We start from the raw sequence: 24,996 nt of genomic DNA on the forward strand, positions 1-24,996 counted from the left end.
ATCAAAATTAGTTTTCTTAGAATTACCTCACAGCTGTTGAATTGAATGCATGTAGGAAAAGGGTTAAAATCTTTAACTTTTTTTATACCTTTTATTGTATGTATTTATTTACATGCGGTGCTGAGAATTGAACCCAGTGCCTCACACATGCTAGGCAAGTGCTCTACCCCTGAGCAACAACCCCAGCCCCAGAATCTTTAACTTTTAAAAGCTTTCAAAGAATCTTTTTCTTCCTTTGTATTCCCAGGGTGATGATTATACCAACAAAAAGTTGGAAACTGTTTATGTTCAGTCTTGTAGATTAGAAAAGAAATACATTTAACTTACTAAAATACAAAGAAAATGATATGTGGTGTTGGTTTTACCAGCATTGTTCTTTTATAATAGTAATTGATTAACAGGATATATAATTTCTGGAAGCCATCTAGTGTTTATGAATAAAATCATGGAGCACAGTATTAATTTTATTAGGTCTGGCAAAAATTCTGTACAGTTTATATAGTGAGAGGATTTGTTTTTACTACAATTCTAATAGTAAGGTAGGATTTTCTGTGTTTTGTTGTTTGTTTTTTTTTTGAGGTAGTGTAATGTTTAATATATACTTGTTTACTTAAAAAATGTTTATAGGGCTGGGGTTATAGTTCAATGTAAAATGCTTACTTAGCATGCTTGAAACCCTGGGTTCAATCACAATACCTTAAAGTTTATAGCAAAAAATTTTACTTGAGTGTTATAAGTGATATCAAACTGCATTTTAATTAATTTAAGGATTTAATAAAGATAAGGCATAAGTTTTGGTCTTTTTTTTTTCTCCTTTTCCTGTGTCATTGTAGCCATTAATAGGCCAGATATCACAGATACAGAAATGGAAACTGTTATGGACACTATTGTTGACAGCCTCTTTTGCTTTTTTGTTACATTGGGTAAGTTTTCAAATCTTTCTGGCTATTTCTTCAATGGAAATGAATTGTTTAACAACTCGTTTTAGTCAACAGCACCATTCTATGATCCTTTTATCCTATCTGAATCTCTAGAGGCTCTCCAGTTAGGGTACATTATATAAAAACATAATTCTTCTGATAACTTAATATTGTTATGCTTCTTGAATTGGTATTCAACAGATGTTTTGAGTTGTCACCTTAGATAGCATGGTAATTGTGACTTTTTAATATATTATTTAAATTGTTGGTAGTAACTTCACAAATGTACCTGCTAATTTTCTTTTCATATTTTATTACAAAAAATTTCAAACATACTTTTTTTTTACTTTAATAGAATTTCACTAAATGAAATTTTAAAAACTGTAATGCAGGGGAAAGAAATAGACCTAGATACAAGTAAATGGAAACTACAAAAATTTGTGATATGCTAATGAAGACATATATAGTGAAAATTAATGTAAATATGTTAAAAAAAAAAGATGCAGATACAGGAAAAAATTATCCACAAGGTATTTGCTAAGTATTTAGATTACTTTGTTCTAAAAGAAAATTTTAATCCTATCTTTTTTTAAAATTATTCTAATCAGTAATACATAAAAGCAAAATACTCTTCAGTTCATTGTACACAAATGGAGCACAATTTTTGACGTTTCTGGTTTTACCCAAAGTGGGGTCACACCATTTGTGCAATTATACACGTATCTAGGGTAATGATGTCCATCTCATTATGATCACCATCTTTCCTACTTCCAAGCCCCCTTCCCCACTCAAACATACTTCTAAGAGAAATGTGCTTGATAACTATTAAGGGAAATGCCAAAGCCTCTAGAAAACATTAAATTTGCTTGTAATACTAATCCACCTATGTTCTAAAATTTTTAAATATTTATTTGGATCATCTAAAATTACTGTTAAGCTTCATTATGTTTAAAAAACTCTATGCCTTATTGTTATTAATAGATCTGTTTATAACCCTGATTACAGTTTTAATTTTATAGATACTACAACAAATAAACAGTATCATTTATAAAACTGAAAGTTTTACAAATGAGAAAATTAAAGAAGAGATATCATGTATAGTGTAGGATTTAGACAAATGTTTTGAAAATTTGTTTGCAAAATTAGGGCTCCCTCCTCTAACTTCCAGCTCTGAACTCAGATCTTTGATTTCTCACCTCTATAATCTCCTGTTTTCTGCTTAGTCTTTTTTCTGTGTGCCATGTAAAGTACCCTCAGGACAAAAGCTGGCCAAACATGTATTGCATCTCAAGTGATTCACTTCTTTGAAGAGTTTAATTTCTATCCACTTTCTGTCTGAGCTCTCAATGCCCTCAAATGAGTTGAGCTTTTTTGTTGTTGTTTTTTAAAGACAATACGTATGTATAACTAGTCATTAAACAGATAATTATCTTTCTATTTTGCCAGCCTATACTATCTCCAAATTTCTGCCTATTGCTAGGGTTATTGTGGGAATAAAGCTTATTTTTGTTTGGTGATGCTTATTTTTGCTTGGTGATAACTATGTTTTCAAAGTAAAGATAGATTAGAAAAGAGATGTTTTAAGGCCACTGACGTGTTAGATAATAAAGGCCACCTTTATTGTATATGGAGTGCCCAAAAGTGACTTTTCTCCTTCAAAGGAGAAATTGAAATTACTACTGCTCTGACCTAGAAGAATATTAATACTTAATTAAGGTGTGGGGGGGTAATTTTTCAGAACAGTATCTATAATATTTTTGTTTTTTATACATGTGCATACATACACAGACTTATTAGAGTATATGTAGAAAACAACCTAAAGGAGTCTATTTCAAGTTCTTAATGATGACTATTTGGGGTGGTGGCTAAAATTAAGAGAGTTAACTTTCCATATTTATAATATAATTTAAACCTATATAACCTAGGCCATAAGAAGAAAACATCATTTTCAAAATCTTGCTAATATTCCATGTTTCTACATTAACAGTTGACAAGGTGTGTGTTCCTATAGAGTCTAAAGTGACACAGCTTCAACATGTGATCATTACAGTGTTTTTAGTTTGTTTCAGTAGATTTCCAATGCAATGATTTTGTCTTCTACTTTAATATTTCAGCCTTTACTAACATGTATTGCAATAATAAAGGACAAGAGAAATTAAGAAGTCCAATGAGTTGATTTGGTAATCAACTGAGGTGGCCCAATTTTAAGAACATTACACATGAAGAATATATTTTCTATTATCTTTTAAATTAGTGTTTTCTAAGAAGAAAATTCTCTGTTAAAAAAGATCCTCTGTTGTTAATTGGTAAAATAAAAAATTGCAATTCCAAACTGCAAAATTGGCTAAGGTCTTTTAATTCTTTGAGGTCAAATTAAACTGAAGACTTCAAGAGTAAACTTATTCTTTGAAACTACCTGCAAGAGGTCAAAATGTTGATTTAGTCAATCTATTGGGGGGTGGGAGGGAATCAGTGACACTGATTAGGTTACTTAAAAAATGTTTTTTTCATGAGTCCGTGTTTTCTTTATTAATGAGAAGGTTCATTTCTGAAACATTACTTTTACTCTTGAGATTATAAATCCTTTTATGTAGCCTGAAATTATATACATCTATTTATTATATATTATGTTTTTTGTTTTGTTTGGGTTTTGTTGTTTTTGTTGTTGTAGTTTTTATTTTGGCTATATATATATATATATATATAACATAAATTTACCATTTTAACCATTTTCAAATGTTTTTCTTGTTATGTATGTTTTGATGATGTATTTTATAAACATCCATTTTAATTGTGAGCCAAGATCATCACTAACATTTATTGTTAAAATAGGTGCTGTTCCTATCATCAGATGTTCAAGAGGAACAGCAGCAGAAATGGTGGCTGTGGTGAGTTTATGCAAATAGTACTTGAATATAAATAATACTATGTGAATTGTTTCCCCATAAGTACCTCATGTGGTTTTGTTAATATTAAGCATTTGATTATTATAGGTTATATATTAAGTACCAGTGACATACTTTTGTTTTATTATATTTGGATTCCACAAGAGATAAAAAAAAAAGTAATCATTTTGTACTTCTACGTGACAAATTATTTACTCTAATATACTACTCCAGCCTATTTCTTTTTTTACTAAAATATAAATTCCTCATTCAGCTTTGTATCTCCAAGCAGTATTTTACACTTATTTTTCTCCCAAATCATTTAATATTTAACTTCACTGAGCAGTATTTATTATGAAACCTGACCATTTTTAAAATAGTGAAGTACATTTTAAAGCTATCCCATTCTCAGAGTAAAATATTCGGTATAAGTTGAACATTTCACAAATTTTCTTTAAAGATTAAGGGGAAAAAAAGATAAAGAATTTCTGAAAAGGAAAAAGGCAAGTGTTATGGTAAGAAAGGAAAACACATTAACATTTTGGAAGTAGTATTATCCCAAATGAATCACTGACTAATGGAGGGCTGATTTCCTTTATATTCTTTATTTCTTGGGCCTGTCGCACCCTACACTCTTTCCATTCCCACCAACCCAAATGAGCATTTTCTTTGTGTAGACATCTTCCTTGGAACAACAGAGCCATGCTTAGGAAGAGAGGGTGGGTCATTATTGCAAAGTGTTTCCTGTACCGAAAGTAAAATTTGTGAAAAGTGCATATTCATGAAATGACCTGAGTCACTGTAAAAAAGACATTGATATTTTTCAAGCAAAAGTTACAATGATATTAAATAGTTAGGCTAAAATATTTAAATTTTAGAATTGCTATTTTATGAAAAAATTCTAAACTTCTTGGTTATGAGACTTAAGAATAAAGTAAATTTCCCTACATAAAGTTAAAAGAGAGTTTTGAGTTAATTTACATTTTGATTTTTCAGAAACTAGATAAGAAACTTCGAGAAAATCTAAGAGATGCCAGAAACAGTCTTTTTACGGGTGACACACTTGGAGCTGGCCAATTCAGGTATTATGTTAGTTAAATACTTACAGGACTGAAAATAAAACATGTAGAAGTTTTGTTATTTTTCTTGTATAATAGAGTACCCTTATCCTTATAGTAGGAATTTGTTTCTTTTTAATCAGGATCAGAGTTTTGACTCAGATAGTTCTTATTTATAAAAATGGAATTTTTTATTCAAACTATCTTCTTTTGATAGAAATTTCTATTACATCTTATCATCTAAGAGAATTTTTCTGTTTTATATGACCTTGAAGTTCAGAGCCATTTCAATTATCATTAAACCGCATGGTAATTTAAAAAGTGATAAACTTTAAATACTTATATTTGTTTCTACTTTATTATTAAATTTCTGTTTTTACATTGCAATACTAATAGCTTATGTTTGCAAAGTATTTCTGTCATTGTTAACATTTCTAGCATGTGTTAGTAATGCTAAAGTCACTGCTTAATTATTAGTGTTGTATTATAGTACATTTTGATTATTAGTAGTAATGGAGAATGTTGAAATGTAGTAAAGAAACCTGCTCAAAACAACAAAAAATTGTTTTGTTTTGTTTTTTGTGGTAGTGGCCCATGGATGCTCTATCACTAAGCTACATCTCAGCCCTTTTTCTTTTAAATTTTGGGACTAGGGCTTGCTACATTGCCCAGACAAGCCTTGAACTTGCTCTTGCTTCAGTACCAAATATCTCTAGGATTACAGGCATGCACCGCTAAGTCCAGAATGCTGAGAATTACTTATAAAGAAGAGATAATATTTTTGGAAAATTAATGCTTACTCCCACTTTGGTGAACTAATGAGCTAGTGGGATGAGGAGGAGAAGTCCAGTGAAATAACTGCCCATTAGCAATACAATTTCATGATAAATGTTCATATATTTTATTTCAATTCAATTTTGATGGTTTCTATAGTCTTATATACTGCTGCTATAATTCATAGTTCACTCTAACATTGTGTTTCAATTGCTTGGCCATCTTTATTCCCACATTATTTTAAATTGTTCTCTGATTTAATTGCTGGTCCTAAATATTCTTCAAAATTTTTCTCATTAAGCAGAGCAGAAACATCACATTTTCACCTGATTTTTGTAACCATAAGTAGACATTATATTATCCTTACTTAATAATTGCCTTTTCATATAGCTGGGGCATAAGCCTTAGAAACTAACATCAAGGCACTATTTTAAAAAAAAATTTATTCATACCACAGTATTTTTGTCTTGTTTCTTAATTTGTTAGATGTGTTTTATTTTATTTTAATCAGCAACTTGTTGGACTGTTGTTAAATATACTTGAATCTACCCATAAGCTAGTGATTCTCAATCAGGGCACCTTTTGTACCCCACAGACATTTTGTGCAGAAACATGTCTGGTAGTCACAACTGGGTAAATGCTACTGGAATTTAGTGACATGCAATGCTAAACTTCCTATAAGACAAACCTTCATAATGTCAGTAGTGCTTATGTAGGGAGGATGGTATATAGCAGGTTAAGAAACCCTGCTATATACCATCCTCCCTTGCCTTCAACCTATCTCTGGAGTAATCAGTAATAGCAGGAGATGAGGGTGCCACTGTGACTGCCCAGTCAGTACAGTAGGCGTAAGTCCACTGACCTATGCCTAGAAAGGTGTAATGAGTTAGTAAAATGATCAGATTTATCTTGCAAAAGGAAATGTGTATACTTAATATACTCAGATAACAGTGACTTTTGAAACCTGGAGTGTACTTCTTTCTGATAACAATACCACCTCTGAACAATATCTCTAAAACGTCTATAGACATCTGGTAGCCAAATGACTTTGTGCCTCTGTTTGCTTTTAGTCTGTTCCTCATCTAAACTGTAATATAAAGTGTGTATGCCTTGTCTGTTAAGTGAGTACTTATATAATTAGATACCATTGTGGCTTAACTTTTTTCATTTAGTATATTATAATAGGATATGGTTTTTTGAGACTCTTTCCTAGAGTCCACTATTTTGGATTTGTATTTATAAAAAAAAAGTTTTAATTCATAACTTGTTAAACTGTCAAACATCTGTGTAAATTTATAAGATTCTACTCTTTTTCATTTTTTTCCTGAATCTGATAATATTTATTCCTTTTTGCCCTTTTTTGAAAAATGTGAAACTTATATCTGAGAAGACCAGCAACTTATTTTAACTACAAAAATTATTTTGTAAAAGTATTTGTATGGATTATGTCCTTGAAGAAATTTCCTTGAGTAATACAGTCTAACATTATGCATAGGTTCTAAGTAATCCAAATCATTACCATAATTCACTGAATATATTCAAAAAATATTTTAAAGCAGAGTATTATGGAGTTCAAAATCAGCATATTGTTTTTATCAAAATGGTATACACTACATAAAGAATTAGAAAATTTTAGATGTATACATTGCCATCAAGATTTATATGATTTTTTTTATATATATTTACAGCTTCCAAAGGCCTTTATTAGTCCTTGTTGACAGAAACATAGATTTGGCAACTCCATTACACCATACTTGGACATATCAAGCACTGGTGCATGATGTACTGGTAAGAGGCTAAATGTAGCACCCATTACTGAAATGTGGTAATGTTTGAGTTGATATGGCTACAGAAACAAAGTTGTGAAGGATAAAGCTGAAAAATATGAAAAAATAAAATTAATGATGTTGATGCTAAAGAATAGTGAAGAATTAAAGTTTAAAATTCCAAATTTATGATCTTTATTATGGGATAAATTTATGGTATTGTTGACAGTGACGGGAAAAAATAATAAAGGAAAATGAACAACCATGTTTTTAGTTGTTAATTTTTCATACTCAGTAAGTTTTATCAAAATTAAAAGATGAGCTTTCCCTAAGGAAAAAAACTGTAATTTCTCTCATTTCTGTAGGAGTCAGTTAAACCTCATTTTATGCTAAAATAAATAACTTTTTAAATATGTAATACTATATGTTTTCTGAAATAATTCCCTATATCTAATTTTATGCTTAAAATTAAAAAATTATATTTATCTATACTTATGTTCATCAATTAAATATTGTGTTTAGCATGTGATGTACACAGATAAATAAAACACAGCCTCTATCTTCAAAGGCAGTAGAAGGAAAGAAAATATATACACATATAATTTCAAGACATTGTAATAGAATGAGAATAGTCTCCATTTGATAGAAAATCAAAAGAAGTTTAAGAATTTGAACCCAAATCATTGACTCTAGTATCAGCACTCTAGTTTACTAACTCCTAACCCAGGCCTTTATGGATTATAGTATATAACAGTATCATTTTTAAAAGATTGCCTGGAATGCCACATAAACAGGAAATGAAAGATATGTAATAGATGATTTGGCTTAACAGTTCATTTCTTTGAAATCTAGATATTGCTCTAAAGGGTTTGTTTCAGTAAATCAGCTTTAAAATTACTGGCAGAAATTGGCCATTCTACATAATTCTTGGTCCTAGAATCCTATGCCATGACTCTAGAATGTCAAAGAAACACCAACTCGGTAGAGAGGGTGGAAAGAATCAGGAGAACTACCAAATTAAACCCCAAATAAGACGTAGAAGCTGGTGGTAGTATGTAAAGTAAGAGGTTGAGTAAGATGATTCAGTTTAACCTGTAATTGAGTGCCTACTCTTTAACAGACATTTTAGATCCTGATTACAGCAATAACAAAGACACAAGTATTCCTCTTTCTGGAGCTTACATTCTAGTAAGAGATAAGAAGTAAAATAAACATTTCAGAAGGTGGAAAGAGCTCTGGAGGAGAATAAAGTAGATGATGGTGAATAGGATTTAAATTTTTAAATAGGGAAGATCTCTCTGAGTAAATGATATTTGAAAAAAGATCTAAAGGAGGTAAGGGCTAAATGATTATACAGCTATTTAGGAAAAGAACAATCTAGGCAGAAGGGCTCCAGATACGTTTGAAAGATGGGAAGGCAGGTAGGTAGCTGCACTAAAGTAAGAAATAAGGTTAAATAGGACACAGGAGACTGTATAACACAAGACATCTTAAAGGTGTTGACTTTTAATTTGACAGAGAATAGGAGCAGCCACCATTTTGAGTAAAAGTGACATCTAGTATATATTTTAAGATGGAGGCTATTGGAATTATTTAAGAAAGAAATGATGGTGGCTTTCAGCAGGATGGAGATGGTAAGGATATGATTATCTGATGACTATAAAGTATAGAATTGTCAGTGAGTTTAATGTGAAATCTAAAAGAAAGACCTCAAAGTTGACTTCAAATTTGACCCTTACAAATGGAAAAATGTTTATTGGATGGAAAAGAAATGGAAGGGGGTATAAGATCTGATGGCTAAGAAGTCACCATTGCGTGCAGCAGTGTTAGTGTCATTTGGTGACTTGGGTATCCAACAGTGGAGGGCAAAACAATGACCAAAGTGACTTAAAAAGAGATTGGAAGGAGAAACATTTTAAAACCTTTAAAGTTTTTTGGTTTTTTTTTTTCCCCTGTATAGGACAGCTGAGAAAGGCAGTGATTGCTGGATGGGTAATTTGAGTTTAGAAAAGGTTTTTAACTGAAAGACATTTGTGTACCAATGAGAATAATCAAAGAGGAACTGAATTAAAGCAAATTATATCCCATGCTTTTATAATTACGTCAAAATGAATCCTAATATTATGTACAACTAAAAAGAGCCAATAAAAAATGATTTAAAATTTTTAAAAAAGTTAATGATGCAGGAGATGCGAATGTACTGCAGGTGGCAGTGGTGAGTAATGTAGACCAGGATTTCTCAACCTTGGTTTTGGACCTGATCATTCTTTGTTGTGGGGGCTATCCCATACATTGTAGAATGTTTAGCATCAACCCTGGCCTCAATCCTCTATAATAGCGCCAATAGCATTCTCTAAGTTGTGAACTAAAGTGTCTTCACACATTGCTAAACATTCCTGGGGATGGGGGGTCCTAGAAGGAACAATTTTGTCCCTGATTGAGAACCACTATTACAGGCTGATAATCAGAGTTTCAAAACTAGAGTTGTTTTAGAGAAGAGAGTAAGTAAAGGATATTGGAGTAGCAAGGAAAATATCTAATCCAGTTCTAAGACCAGTGATATGAGCTGTGTAAGAGGTTTAAAAACAAACAACAGAAAAGTATCTTCTCAAAAGTCTAAAAGGGCTAACTAGCTATTTGGTATTCACTTAGAGCAAAAAAGGTACGTAAGTTGGCAGGGGGTGTTCAAAATGGGAGGTTTTGTTGGTGACTGAGTGTGAGTTTCAGAAGTTATAACAAAAGAATTTCAAGAGTTGGGTGAGAATGGGAGATGAGAGATGAGGGTGTCAGGGGCTAAGGAGTTAATAGGCTTAGTGAGAAAGTATTAATGGTCTCCAATCATACTGGTTTGTGGAGCTGTGACTATTGAGTAGGAGCAAGAGGTGAGGGTCTTAGAGCGTACAGATTAGAGGTCACCTCTTCACTCTTGATGGTTGTGAAATAGAAATTATCCAGATCACTGAGATATTTAGGAATCATTTCAAATTCCTGAACTTGAAAGGTTCCTGACACCTTCTTGACTTCCTTCATGGAGGAAGTTAAAACATAAGATGCTGTGAGTACAGGAGATGAGACACAGGTACAAATAATTTCAGTGTAAAGAAGTATGCTGAGTCTTCTGTCAGAAGAGAAAACTGAGATACGTAACTTAGGGCAGAGATTCCCAATACAGAACACTGCTAACTAATTCAGGTCCTTGATGAGGTTTCACTATTCCAGAATGAAATGAGAATAATGAGGAATATTATTAAGAGGTTTTAAATTGGCCAATATACTAATTTTTATTTCCTAGTCTTTAAAATCAAAATTTTTTCTATAAATAAAAAATGATGAAAGAAGACAACAAGGGTTGTTTTTAATTTTCACATAGTAAAAAGTTGTCAGTCTTTGAAGAGTTTGGTTATAATAAATGCACAAGTTACAGTGACCTAATTCTGTTCATTAATTTTAAAGCACTTTCTATATGTGAGCAATAACCATGTTGTTTTAAAACCATTACTTTTTAAAGTTTCTTCAGTGCTCTTAAAATTCCTAATAATTATACCCTTTGCCTCCACAGGATGGAGTAGAAGTTCTAGATAGAAAATGTTAACTTAAATGTTGCAGTTTGCTTTATTTATCAGATATCTTTGTCTAGAGGGGTTGGGGTTGTGGCTCAGTGGTAGAGTGCTCACCTAGCACAGGAGAGGCCCTGGGTTCGATCCTCAGCACTACATAAAAATTAATTAATGAATGAATTATAGTGTATTCGACTATGACTAAAAAATAAAGATCTTTAAAAAAATATATCTTTGTATAGAAATCTGGACCATTGATAATTATTTATATATTAGACCCCAAAATCAACAGCAAAAATTTAGACATCTTTCCTCTGTGTACCAATGAGAAAAATCAAAGAAAGATGATTGTTTTCACTTAAAATAGGAAGTACACCCTTCTGATGAAAAGCTTTGCAATGCCCCTTTCCTTAACAGGACATAAAAAGTAAAATTAACAATTAGAAAATAGTGATTTCTTTTTTACTATATCTTGGTTGTGGGAGGGGTGGATTTGATTGTTAGCTGCAAAGAGTGCTAATTACCCTCAGTCAGAGGGGTGGATATTTCATCTTAGTATCTTTGTCTTTTCAAAGCTTGCAATTTCTTTTTATATCTTTTTTGTCTTCTGCTGACTCTTGCTATTTGAAACATTAAATCAGAATTTATACTAAAATATATAGGTAGTTTAATAAAATATATATTTTTGCCACTCAATACAACAGGAATTTGTTTCCAAATAAATATTTATTTTTAAAAGATTATCAGAAAATCAACACCCATTCTCTTACAAGATGTGTAATTGTAATGCCATAGTATAGGTTGATGCTTTGGGTCCATGGTTGAAGTTCTTTTGATCTACTAATCTTTATTACTATAAAACCTCATGGGCAGCTACTGTGGTAGCCTAGTTTTAAATATTTACCTAAAAGTATTTGTGGATAGGCAGTTTATACAGAAGGGATGTAGGCTGGGTAAAAGGCCAGAAGATATCTTTGATTGCATTTATATTTTAAATGGGATCATTTCATTATATCTCCATATAGCTTGGATTAAATTTTTATCTAAGTGAGAAAAGTATGTACTATTTACTTACTTACTTTCTTACTTATTGGTACTGGGGATTAAACCCCCAGGTGCTTATCTGCTGAGCCACATTTCCCGCCCTTTTTTTGTTGAGGGGTTGGTATTACCAGGGATTGAACTCAGAGGCACTCAATCAGTGAACCACATCCCCAGCCCTATTTTGTATTTTATTTAGAGACAGGATCTCACAGAGTTGCTTAGCACCTTACTTTTGCTGAGGCTCACTTTGAACTCAAGATCCTCCTGCCTCAGCCCCACCCCACCCCCCAGCCACTGGGATTCCGTGCACTATTGCGCTCAGCTCTCAGCCCTTTTTATTTTTCTATTTTGAGATAGGGTCTTACTAAGTTGCTGTGACTGGCTTGGAACTTGAGATCTTCATTCTTCAGCCTCCCAAGTTGCTGGGATTACAGAAAGAATGCTTGATTTGTTATTTGTTAACTTTTAGAATGAGTTAATACCCTAACAGTCTTTAAAAGCAGTCAGTAAGGTGGTTGATTTTTTTTTAATATTATTTTATGAACTAGGGAATTTTTATATCTGAAATATATATCTAACTATTGTAGTCATTCATTTTGATATACAAATTGTCTCATCTTTGGCTCATTCTGGCCTCAGTGTCCTCTTGGCATGACCCTTTAGTCTTTGTTTGCTTACTTGTTCAGGTGTTAAAAATTTTCTGACTCATCACTTTCATTTTCTCTCCAGACTTGGACTAGGCCATTTCCCCAAAAGCCCTGGTTCCTTTAAATGGCAAATAGGGTTTAAATAACAATCTGGATTACTAGGATTGTTAATCTCTACTGGAATGTCTTTGCTTTAGGCATTTTCAGTGGTGAGAAAAATAGTACTTTATGGTCTTTCCCATTCTTTTTTTAATATTTATTTTTTTAGTTGTAGTTGGACACAATACCTTTATTCCATTCATTTATTTTTATGTGGTGCTGAGGATTGAACCCAGGGCCCCTGCGCATGCTAGGTGAGCGCCCTACCGCTGAGCCACAATCCTAGCCCCTATCCCATTCTTTAGGAAAGAGCCCATTTTGTTATAACTTTATTATAGTAAAGTTATAAAAATACAGTAATGACCATTGATTCTTATACACAATTTAAAAGCATCAGTGTAGAACTCATCTGTTTTATCTTAATGAGTATATTTTAATCTTGTTTTACTTGAGTTTTATTTGACAGACTGATTTGTATGAGCCAAAGAAACCATAACTGTTATGTAAATCAGAAACTATACAATTTAAAGCTCATGCCTCGTCATCAAGAATGTTGTTTCTTCAGTCTCTCAAGAACAGTGTTAGTAGAATTACAGATTTATACAATTTTACCTGGAAGCCCACTGTATTTAAAATGAATGTATCTGTTGTGGAGTGATAGATGGAGAATAATGTGTAACTTGTGGTTCTCAAAGCTTCTGGACTCTTCTCATTGAGCGCAGTTATCCGTGCTCACTGAAGTAGGAGATTGCTTAATAGTTGTATCTAATTGCTTTCTCAGTAAGAAATAGAATTTCAGTTTCTAAGAACTTCCTCTAAATTAGGTTTTTTAAGGCATAATCACTACTATTGACCTAGAACTGGTTCTGAAGCATTCAGGGACAGTAGAAATAAATTTAGACTATTTTTTGCTTAGGAACTAAAATTTCCCTTCATGGTTATTAGCTTTAGGGAAGAGCTTTGAAACATTAATTTTTCACATAATGCTTTAATTTCTCTCTCTCTCTGTCTCTCCTTCTTGCATGCACGTGTGCATACACACACATAAAAGAAAACATTTGAAATAGTTAACATGCAGTGCCTTTAGATTGAAACCCTGATGTATTAATCTATTGAATCATATCTTGTTTTTTAATTGCTTTTGACAAGAGGCAATGAAACTCCTAGTTTCTGTTTAGCTCTCATATCTTAAGTCTGAAGTAAATAACTGATTTAGAAGGAAAAGTATTTGCCTCTTCTGGAGAAAATATACATAAGTCATCACACTTTTTCTTTATCATCTCTTCTCATACTGATGTTATCCCTAGTCTCCAAACTGACTCTTAAGGCAAAAATTTTCTCCAGAAAGTCACATTCCTTTTTGGAGTTCTCCTGAGGTTAATGTGCAGGGACAAGATAACATAGGTACTCATCTTCAAATGATTGAAGATGCATTTCCTTGCTTAGGGTAAGTTAGGAGCCAGAGCCTTAGGAGATGGTACAGCTGCTTTGTGGTTTCCTTTCCTGGTTTTATGTTTTCCCCTGAACTGTGTTTTATTTTTCTCTCATTGCTTATTTTGATAGTTCAAATTAAAGGGTCTCCTTGGTATGAGCTGATGTCACCTGAATGTTAAAAACGTTAATTGCTGATATTTGATTTATGGCTCCAAACTACATCTGTTGAATTACTTAGCTGTTTACTCATGGCTATAATAGTTTTTGGAGTTTAAGGGGTAGTAAATTCTTGCCAAAATAAAAATTTGTATTTTACTTTGCATTTTTTCACATGTGTAACAAATCTCAGCTCTGCATTAATAGGTGTCACCTCTGATATCCAAACATTAGCCATCTGATGCTCTACCTATATCTGCTTTAACTCGTGAAAAGAAACAAGACTGTTAAAGACTTCTAGATACTTTTAGCATTTCCTGGTGGGATTTTTTTCCCTTTTATATATATATATATATATATCAGGCATTGAACCTAAGGGCACTGAGCCATATCCCCAGCCCTTTTTTATATTTTATTTAAAGACAGGATCTCACTGAGTTGCTTAGGGCCTCACTAGGTTGTTGAGGCTGGCTTTGACCGTGTGATTCTCTTACTTCAGCCTACCAAGCTGCTGGGATTACAGGCATTTGCCACCATACCTGGCTCTGATGGAATTTATTTTTATCTGGGATTTTAGGCAATATTGTTCAGTCTTTTAAGTTGAAAAGATGTTGCTATCAGAAGGAACATATTAGATTCTTCCATTCCAACCAATTCTGCTATCTTATTTGTGCATAAATGTTCAGTTGTGTTAAAGAGATTGAGTACAGCACAGAATGTACTAGTTTCCCAATTTTGAAGTTGGAAATTACTTTTCCTTTTTTGCCTTGTTATTATGCAAACAGTGGAAATATTCTTGCTATTATGTTATTTCTTAGAACTCTTAACATCTTTTATTCCTTCATTATTTTGTGTTTTAAGTATTCGGTCATTACTTATATAATAATATGCTCTCCTATTTTTAGAGCAATAATTTTACTAACTAGTTACTTCTGTGTTGAATGAACTGTGTCATCACCATAGAAATTGTACTTCAATTTCCTACTAGAAATTCTTAGTATAGCTTAATCATTTAAAGATGTTTCCCTTTTGTATCTTTTGTTTCCTTACATACTTTTTTAAAAGCTGGGCTTCTTTGTAGATATACTGTAATATTTATGTATTTTTCATATTGTTTAAAGTGTTTTCCCACAATTATGCTATTTTTACTTTCTTCCTGTATTGGTTAATTTGCTGTGCAAATTAAAGATTGGACAGAGGGATTGGAAACTGAGAGGAATTTTAAAAGATCACTGATGTTCTTGACCTGTGATAACATGAAAAATCTATAGGAAAGACAATAATAACAGGTTGAAATATAACATGATATACTCTTTTTTTTTTTTTTTGTCATCCCAGCTATTTTTTGCAACTCTCTCTAGTCTTTAAAAGCCAATTTATACCACCTAAGGCTACCCAGATTCTACCCTGCAAGGATTTCTAGTGAAGGAATCTGATTCCAAGTAGTGTTGCTCTTTCTAAAGCAGCCCTCTAAAATCACTCTACCTAGGTTTTAATCTTGTTTTTCCCACATATTTCTGCATAACCTGGGAAATAAATTTCTTCCTCTATGCTTTAGGGTTTTTTTTTTTTTTCATTTTTGAAATGGAAATTTTTTTCTTCTGAGGGTTATTGTGAGGATCAGATAACTTATACAAAGTGCTGAGAATAGTGCCTTACACATAAAAGGTACCTAATCTTTAGAGATTTTTCTCCTTAATGGATTTCACACATATATGCAAAGGCTGCCTCATTGTTCTTATAATTTATTTGATAGAAAATAGATGTGTTACTTCACTGTGGCAGTTAGACATCTACATATTTCATTCTTTTTTATGTCAAAGGGGAAAGCTTGGAGGAAATAAGCTGTTGTAAAAGATTTGAGAAAGTTTCAGAGTATATTCAAAGTATCTAGAGTCAGTATTGAACCTTATTTTATTAGAGGAGATTAAATTGTGTTCAATATATTTAAGTTGCCAAGACTTAGAATAATCATTAATATATATAATACCTTAGAACTAAGATAATTATACCACATTTCTCCACATAGTTTCTTTATTGCGTATTATTCTTTTACTCACTTGTTTATAGCTATTTTTATCTCTTTAACTCACATTCTTGAACAGAGTTGACCCATAAAATACTGCAGGAAGGGAATGAAGAAGGGGATGAAGGAATAGAGAATATAATTACTTTTATTTTTGTTTATTTTATGTTTGTTTTTTGAGAAAGGTGGGGGAAAAAATCAAGCCACACATTAAGTGAAATTAGTCCCAAGCAGAAAACCTTAACAACTACTGGTCTGACTGGCTGTTAGAATATATGTGAAAGGGAATGCTATTATTATTATTTTTTAATATTTATATTTTTTTAGTTGTATTGGACATAATACCTTTTTTATTTATTTATTTTTATGTGGTGCTGAGGATCGAACCCAGGGCCTTGCATGTGCTAGGCAAGTGCTCTACTGCTACTGCTAAGCCACAACCCCAGTCCAGAATGCTATTATTTTCTTCTTATTATTATAGATTCTACCTTAATTTTTAAATTTAATCAGTCAAGAAACATCAGAATACTAAGATTCTACAAGAGTTTTAAAATTATTGTTAAGAAGGTTTTTTACTGGAAACAACCAAGCATCAAGAGGCCTGTTCAAGTAAATTGATAGAGCCAATCATTGGACTAATTTGTGTAGCCATGGTAAAGATAAAATAGCTATACCTACAGAGCTTTAAAATATATTAAATGGGAAAAAAGGGGCAAATTATATATGTATGTTATAATCCCATTTTAAAGTAAACCTAAGAGCTATCCAAATGCATAAATATTTTTAGAAGGATACATAGAACCTTAACATGATTTTTCTCTTTATATTTGAAATTTTAATCTCATGCATCTACTACTTCCATTAAAATTCATAATGAAAAGTGCATTTGAATATAACAAAAGTTTGGAAGGATGTCTTTTAAATTTTAGATCTGTATTTTATCCTTGTAAATATTAGCAAGGGCAGCAAGAATCTATGTTTTATTTTCCTTGTTGTGGGAAATGTTATGGCTGTTAAACTCAGAAAATAGTTATTTAAAACAGTATTACTTTTCCCTAGGATTTCCACTTAAACAGAGTGAATTTGGAAGAATCTACAGGAGTGGAAAACTCTCCAGCTGGTGCTAGACCAAAGAGAAAAAACAAGAAATCTTATGATTTAACTCCAGTTGATAAATTTTGGCAGAAACATAAAGGAAGGTAAATAAGAGAAATATCAATAAGTGAAAGATTTACCACTTAAAGAGAAATTAAGATGTCATCTAGCCAGTTGAATTTGAGAAAAATATCCAAAGGGTCATAATGGTTTATTCACATAATGAGCAGAAGCTATAATTAATGTCCTTGATTCTTCCCCATTCCTGTTTTTTGTTAGCTGTTGTTTTGTAGGGACTATTTCTCTTTTCACTAAGCTTATCCCATATGATTTTGAACATTCCTCAGATTAATAGAAGAATGCTATTTGTCAACAATTATGTAAATATATTATTTGTTATTTTTAGTTTTTAATATATCTATGTAAATATACATCTATCTACAGCCTCAATATAACTATTCTTTTGGGCCTTGTTTTATATTTACATTTGAAGAGATGTAGATGTGGTTCAACATGCAGTGGCTGTGTGTGTGTGTGTGTGTGTGTGTGTGTGTGTGTGTTTAAATATTTACAGCTTTGTAAAAAACAACTACAAGTTTGGTGTGGTGGCACACACCTCTAATCCCAGCAAATTGGGAGGCTGAGGCAGGAAGATTATGAGTTCAAAGCCAGCCTCAACAAAATCGAGGCACTAAGCAACTAATCAAGACCCCTGTCTCTAAATAAAATACGAAATAGGGCTGAGGATGTGGTTCAGTGGTCAAGTGCCCATGAGTTTAATCCCCAGTACCAAAAAAAAAAAAAAAAATTAAAATTAAAAACTAAAAAAGAAGAAAGCCTGGGGATGTGGCTCAGAGGTTAAGCACCCCTAGGTTCAATTTAGTATCCAAAAAAAAAAAAAAAAAAACAACTGGAAAATCATATTGCTATAATAGAAATCTTCAGAGAAAAGAAATTGTCTTTCTGCCTATCGCAGTTTTAGGTGTTTTACTTTAAATAATTTCTTTCCTTTGAAATTTCATAGTTTATATTCCTTCAAGAATGCTAAAGTACAAAACATTACATTTCATTAGAGAGGCATTTTTGTGGAGGATACAAAATACTTTGAAGTTGACATTTCCTAATAGAGAAGAGCTTAAGAGAAAAGATCCCTTAATTCAAATAGGGAGATTTTGAATATTTTTTACATGATATGTTTAGGAACAAATTAAAAGATGATTTGAATAGTAGGAACTTTATGTTTTCAAGTAATAATAGCCCTTTTGCCCTGAAAATTGTACTGCAATAAAAATGTGAACACAAAGACACTGGGAGATGGCATAGAGTTAAATATATGACTTAACCTCTCTGAGCTTTATTTTCTTATCAGTAAAATAGAGATGATAATTCTACCTTTTGCTCCAATATCTCAAAAGATTTTTAAGAAGATTGAGATAGTGAATATAAAGAAATTGGTAAAGTCTAAGGTAGAACTCAGTTCTGACAGATCCCAAAGTGCCTCGTCTTAACTATTAATGATAACCACCCAACAAACTGGTTATGATTAAATAAAATAACAGAGATAAGTACTTGACATAGCATTTGATACACAGTAAACACTCAATAAATGTAAGCAGTTACTATTCTTCATTATCTCTGATCTGAAAATATGAGAGATTTTGAGGATCATGGATTTCACCCAGTACATTTTACAAATGAGAAAGGGTAAGAGCTTTCCTAAAAGTAGTTTTCATTATAATTAGATCAAAAACTTCTGACTCTACATTAGAGTGCTAAGGCCTTAATGCTTTTTTTTGCCAACAAAGACCACTGGAGCTGAGTAAGTGCCTATGGTTGTCAGGTAAAATTGGACTATGTTCTGAATCTTTTCCAGACTCATCTTTTCTGCCAGTCTCCATTGGACAAAATGTGCTGATCATTAGTGAGATATTTCAGTTGTCAGGGTTAAGGAAGGGAGGCAAGGTTTTTATTTCATTGCTAATAAGATATAACCTTTTCTTAAAGGAGAAAAGGCTCTTGTGTTCCTTAAAGCTATAGATGAAAAATACTCATTTTAAGAATCATTTTATCCTCAACATATGTTTTGAAGTCTATGTAAATTATTGCTGAACAGCACTTCCCTGGAGGACAATAACAGGCTTTAGGTCCACCAAAACTATGATTCAAGTACTATTTTTACCAATAAGGATATTAAAAGTACTGAGTTACAAAGGCGTTTATTTTTGTTCTAATAGTGTATAGGTGAAGGGAAAATGCAATCTCACTATTGAAAAGAATAGAAGTAAATTTTATATTTGTTTAGATTTATAAGTATTATGATATACATTTTATAGTACAAGGTTTTCTACGGTGGTGTTACACCACTGAACTACTTACATTCCCCGCCCTTCTTTGTTTTGTGTTTTTCTTTATTCTGAGGCAGGGTTTGTTTCTCTAAGTCTCCCAGTCTGACCTCTAAATTTTCTATCGTCCTGCTCAGTCTCTCAAGTCCCTGAGATTATAGGTTATGCACCTAAGTGTCCCATTTATCATAAAGATTACATATATAGTTTTATTTGTGTTGAACATTCTCTGACCATGTTATATATAAAATATATTCAAATACATATGAGTCCATTTAAAATAATAATAAATATTCATTGTATATATTTCAGAATCCACACAAAAATCAGTCTGTCAGTTTCATAGTTTCTCTTGTGCATATTGTTTTAGTCCATTCCCAGAAGTTGCAGAATCCGTTCAGCAAGAACTAGAATATTATAGAGCACAAGAAGATGAGGTCAAACGTCTTAAAAGCATTATGGTAAGATCTTCTTTGCTTTCTAAGTATTATAGGGAAGAGGAAGGGCATCTAAAAGGATAAAGAGGTTTGCTTTTTTTTTTCTCTAAAGTTCAAGGCGATTTATTGCTTTAATAACAGGAAATTATTTTCAATTTATTTAAGCAGTCTTTTTCAAAAAGAAACCTAATATTGAGATCAAAATTTGTTTAAAAAGGAGCTGGGGATATAGCTCAGTTGGTAGAGTGCTAGTTGTTTAAAGAATAAAATGAAGTTATGATATGAAAAAAATATATAATGTGACTTTAGAGACATATCTTTCAGTATTCCTCAATCTACCATACTTCAATCCAGCTTCAAATTTCAGCTACACTCTTTATACTGTGTGTACTGTGTGATTGCTGGCAAGTCTCTATAGACTTGCTTTCTTGCTGATCCATAATTTACTTCTCTGGACATGCTTCCTTGCTGACCTTAAATTTACTTAGTCAACCATTTATTAAACTGGTGGTGACTAGAAATTTTCTGTGACTGTCAGAAACACATGTGCTTCTGTGTTATCCTAGAAGAGAAGAATAGTTATCCTAGGTAACCTAAATTTTATTGTTTGTCAGTAATCTTAGGAATGTGTTGATTTTTATGCTTGAGCCTGGAGATTTTGAATAGTTTTACTAAAACTTTTTTTTTTTTCCCGTTCCCAGGGTCTAGAAGGGGAAGATGAAGGAGCCATAAGTATGCTTTCTGACAATACTGCTAAGCTAACATCAGCAGTTAGGTATGCAGTATATCCTCTTCAGTGTCTTTCTGTTATTAAATTTATTTGGGAGGTTATAAATGACTAGCATTTTTAATAACAGGAAATAGTAGGAAAAGCAAATACACCTGTAAGCTAAAAGAACTAAATTATGCTTTTAACATGTTTAAGCTGATTTCAGTTCCAACTTAGAGCAAAACATTTGTTTCTTTCACCAATTAGAAATATGAGATGGGGATAATTTTACTAAGAAAAGAAAACAGTATTAACGAGAAAGTAGGGCAAATTGTTAATTTTACTGTTGTAGCCAGTTTTCTTAATTGAAGGTTAAGGAATTTTTATTACTTTGAATGCCGTCAAGAGGAAGAGGATTCTATGTTTTAGAAATATAGGTAAAAGTGTGTTTCCATTAATTTTAGTCAAAACTTTAGAAGCAGAAAGTGAAATGGTAGAAATAATGATATTTGGGACCTAGATTATTTTTAAATGAGAAGCATTTCAGCTATATTAAAGTAATGCATTCTGTATGTGTTCTAGCCTGGAGATTAAATTCAGTTGATAATTTAATTTGTCATTTTTGTCACTATTTCAGTGTTCTGATTTTCCTTGGAGAAAAAAACAGGCATGGGTTTTATTAGAGACTATAACATTTTCTTAGAAAATTTTATGGTTAATTTTCCATTTTTTGGTACTTGTAGTTCTCTGCCAGAACTCCTTGAAAAAAAAAGACTTATTGATCTTCATACAAATGTTGCTACTGCTGTTTTAGAACATATAAAGGTAAATTTAACTTTCCCCTCACAGTATGACTTGTATTTGCATAAAGTTTATAATCATACTTTGTAAGATGCTTTCATATTCATCCTCATTTATCCCTCACAGTAACACTATGAAGTATAATTCTAGAAGGTAGAAGTATTTTGTTTTGTTTTGTTTTGTTTGTAAATAAGGAAACTTAAGAACCCAGAAAAATAAATGATATGCCTAAGAAAATCATTTTAATAAATAGAAATTAGGATCTGTGATATTTCTGTTATGTTGCACTTCCTTAATACTGTCTCTGAACATCTTGCTCCATTAATAATTAATAGTAATGAAGATTTAGAAATCCTTTTTGCTGTAGTACTATCTAAAATACATATCAGGGACTGGGGCTGTGGCTCAGTGGCAGAGCACTTGCCTTGCATATGTGAAGTACTAAGTTCAATCCTCAGCACCACATAAAAATAAACAAATAAAATAAAGACATACTGTCCATCTACAACTACAAAAAAATTTAATAAAATAAATTACATATCATTTTATATGAGTTGGGATTTTAGATGAATCTTTTAATCATTAAAGCTTCTTATTTTCTCTCATTAGAGGTGATTTATTTTAAAACAAATAAATTGGAGCTTCGAAACATTGTTATCATAGTTCTTTTTCTCATTACCTTATTCATGATTACCACTTTTCAGCTTACTTAATAAGTCCATTAGTATTCTACTGTCACTTTTTTCTCTAGACATGGAGCTGAATTTCAATGGCAAATTGACTGTGCTAAGACTTGGTTATTACTATACTAACTTCAACATTTCTTTAATATGATTTATTTGAAACTGCTTAAAAAGATGAATATAATTGGACCTATCAAAGTTGATACTATCTTGATTTATGCAGGATTTAAATGTTTTATTTTTTTAAATGACTTTAAAACTCATAGAACATTGGAAAGGAATTCATATAGATAGATAATGAACATTGTGCAGCATAGATTTTTAAACCTGAATAATTTCTATTAAGCTGACAGCCTAATATTTTCTTTGCTCCACATATTTTTTTTGCAGGGGAAAGGGGCATCAGGGATTGAACTCAGGGGCACTCAACCACTTAGCCACATCCCCAGCCCTTTTTTGTATTTTATTAGAGACAGGGTCTCACTGAGTTTTTTAATTTTAATACCTTACCATTGCTGAGGATGACTTTGAACTCACAAGCTTCCTACCTCAGCCTCCCGAGCTGCTGGGATTATAGGCATGCACCACCACACCCAGCTTTTGCTCCATATCTTGATATTGATGCTTGATATTTTTCATGTACATACAGGAATAGAAATATAATTGTGCTAATGTTTTCAGTTCCATATGTAATACTTCTGGAAAATGGCAAAAAGCTGTTCCAATATGTTTACTTGAGATCATTGTCTATTAGAAAGAGAACATGCTATATTAAACCAGATAAAATAAAACAACTCTTATTGAGAATTTTCTTCTATAAGAGAAAAAGGTTTTGCTTACAAGGCTATGTAGGAAGACTGAATCTAATGCAGAAAGTAAAACTTTGCTGCCCTAAAAAAATAGAAATAGGGTCTAGTTTACATCTATTTTACTATGATTATATAATTAGGGCCCTATGATCCATTTAACAAATATTTTTTAGTATTTCCTGTGTGCCAGGCACTGTGCTAAGTACTGGGTGCAAATAGACAATTAACAAATTCTAGGAAGTTGTTAATGGTCCTGTGAGCACTTTGATACTTAAGCTGTTCTCTAGATTTTCTTTGATTTAATGGGTTCTTTGTTTTGTTTTTCCATTATCAAAAATTTATTAATTCTTTTTTTAAATATTTTTTTAGTTGTATATGGACACAATATCTTTAATTTTATTTATTTTTATGTGGTGCTGAGGATCAAACCCAGGGCCTCACATGTGCAAGACATGTACTCTACCACTAAGCTACAACCCCAACCCAGTTTATTAATTCTTATATTTTACTTTCTGACTTCAGTTCTCCCAGCTATAAAATAGGGAAAATGCCAGACTCAGCTCCTGATACCAAATAAAGTTGCATGACCCAAAGTGACTAATTACTATGAAAAGTACAGTTTAATCTTATCCATGAAACCTTACAAACATTATTTTTCCACAAATATATATGAACATACTCTTTAAAATAGGGCAGGGATAAAAGCCCATGGTTTCAGAAAATTTTGGTTAAAGTAATATACTTACTCAGTCATATTTGTTGACCATGTGTATTGTCTTGGGCCCTAAAGACAAATAGTAGTACAAAACATTCTCTTCTCTTGAAGCTTATGTTATAGTGACAATAAGCAGAATAAACAAAGTAGAAAGCAGCATAAATTCTGCTTTTAGGTGGTGTAAGAATAACAAAAAGAGTGATATGAGGCAATAGAGAATGACTGTGAGAGACCTGCCTTTCTGGAATTAAGTAATTAGGAAATCACCTTTGATGATGTGATATTTGAGTTGAGTCCTGAATCATGAAATAGAGCCAGTTAGTGAAGATCTCAGAGCCAGAGGGGAATAATTAATGCAAAGTCCTTAAGACAGATTTGATATATTTGAAAACTTAGAAACAAGAATAATGTTCTTTATTGAGGAGGGAGTAATAGAAAATGGAGGGAAAAAAAGTAGGAACTTAGTAATTATGGTGGGAAGTCATTGGAAGTTAATGACGATCTGATTTATGTTTTAAATGGAGAATGGACTGAGGAGTGGTAAGTTCTGGAAATAAACATAGAAGCAGAAGACATGTACTCTAATGGTCTAGGCAAGTACAGTGTTCTATAAAGTACAGTTTACTTAGGAAAATGTTTGTGATTGTTTACCATTTTACACTAATGATCTTAGGTGAGTTTTTCAGAATCAGTTTGTGTTAAAAAAGGCCACCTGTCCAAGACGGTATAATATGACACCATGCCTTATCTGCACAATTCTGCTTGAAGAACTGTTGGTCCTATGAAAAAAAGTGTTTCTTCTAGGACTGCTCTTTCTCTGGCAGAGCAACTTATGCTAGAAATGGATTGTCAATTCAAGATAATGAGTCATTTTATATAAAACTTAAGATATTTTTCAGTCATTGTTTTGTTGTAACTCAAGAAAGATACCCTTTTCTTAACAGGATCTGATTTACAGAAATTGCCATAAAGGACATTTGCTTTATAGAGGAAAAACAATGTCATGTATAACATACAATATTCCTACTTGCGTTGTTTT

The 24,996-nt window shown here is 32.0% G+C and overlaps 1 protein-coding gene across 1 annotated transcript in view; it reads left to right on the forward strand.

The window, feature by feature from the left end:
- Scfd1 (sec1 family domain containing 1) overlaps positions 1 to 24,996 on the forward strand; it is a 94,240-nt gene that overhangs the window by 18,421 nt on the left and 50,823 nt on the right. The window contains exons 7-14 of the mRNA XM_026414197.2: positions 834 to 923; positions 3,753 to 3,808; positions 4,802 to 4,887; positions 7,326 to 7,425; positions 17,426 to 17,565; positions 20,174 to 20,264; positions 20,942 to 21,015; positions 21,693 to 21,774. Coding sequence (XP_026269982.2) covers positions 834 to 923; positions 3,753 to 3,808; positions 4,802 to 4,887; positions 7,326 to 7,425; positions 17,426 to 17,565; positions 20,174 to 20,264; positions 20,942 to 21,015; positions 21,693 to 21,774 — 719 coding nt within the window. The remainder of the gene's footprint in view (positions 1 to 833; positions 924 to 3,752; positions 3,809 to 4,801; positions 4,888 to 7,325; positions 7,426 to 17,425; positions 17,566 to 20,173; positions 20,265 to 20,941; positions 21,016 to 21,692; positions 21,775 to 24,996) is intronic.

Source organism: Urocitellus parryii, chromosome 6, assembly GCF_045843805.1.
Source record: "Urocitellus parryii isolate mUroPar1 chromosome 6, mUroPar1.hap1, whole genome shotgun sequence".
Taxonomy (NCBI): Eukaryota; Metazoa; Chordata; class Mammalia; order Rodentia; family Sciuridae; genus Urocitellus; species Urocitellus parryii.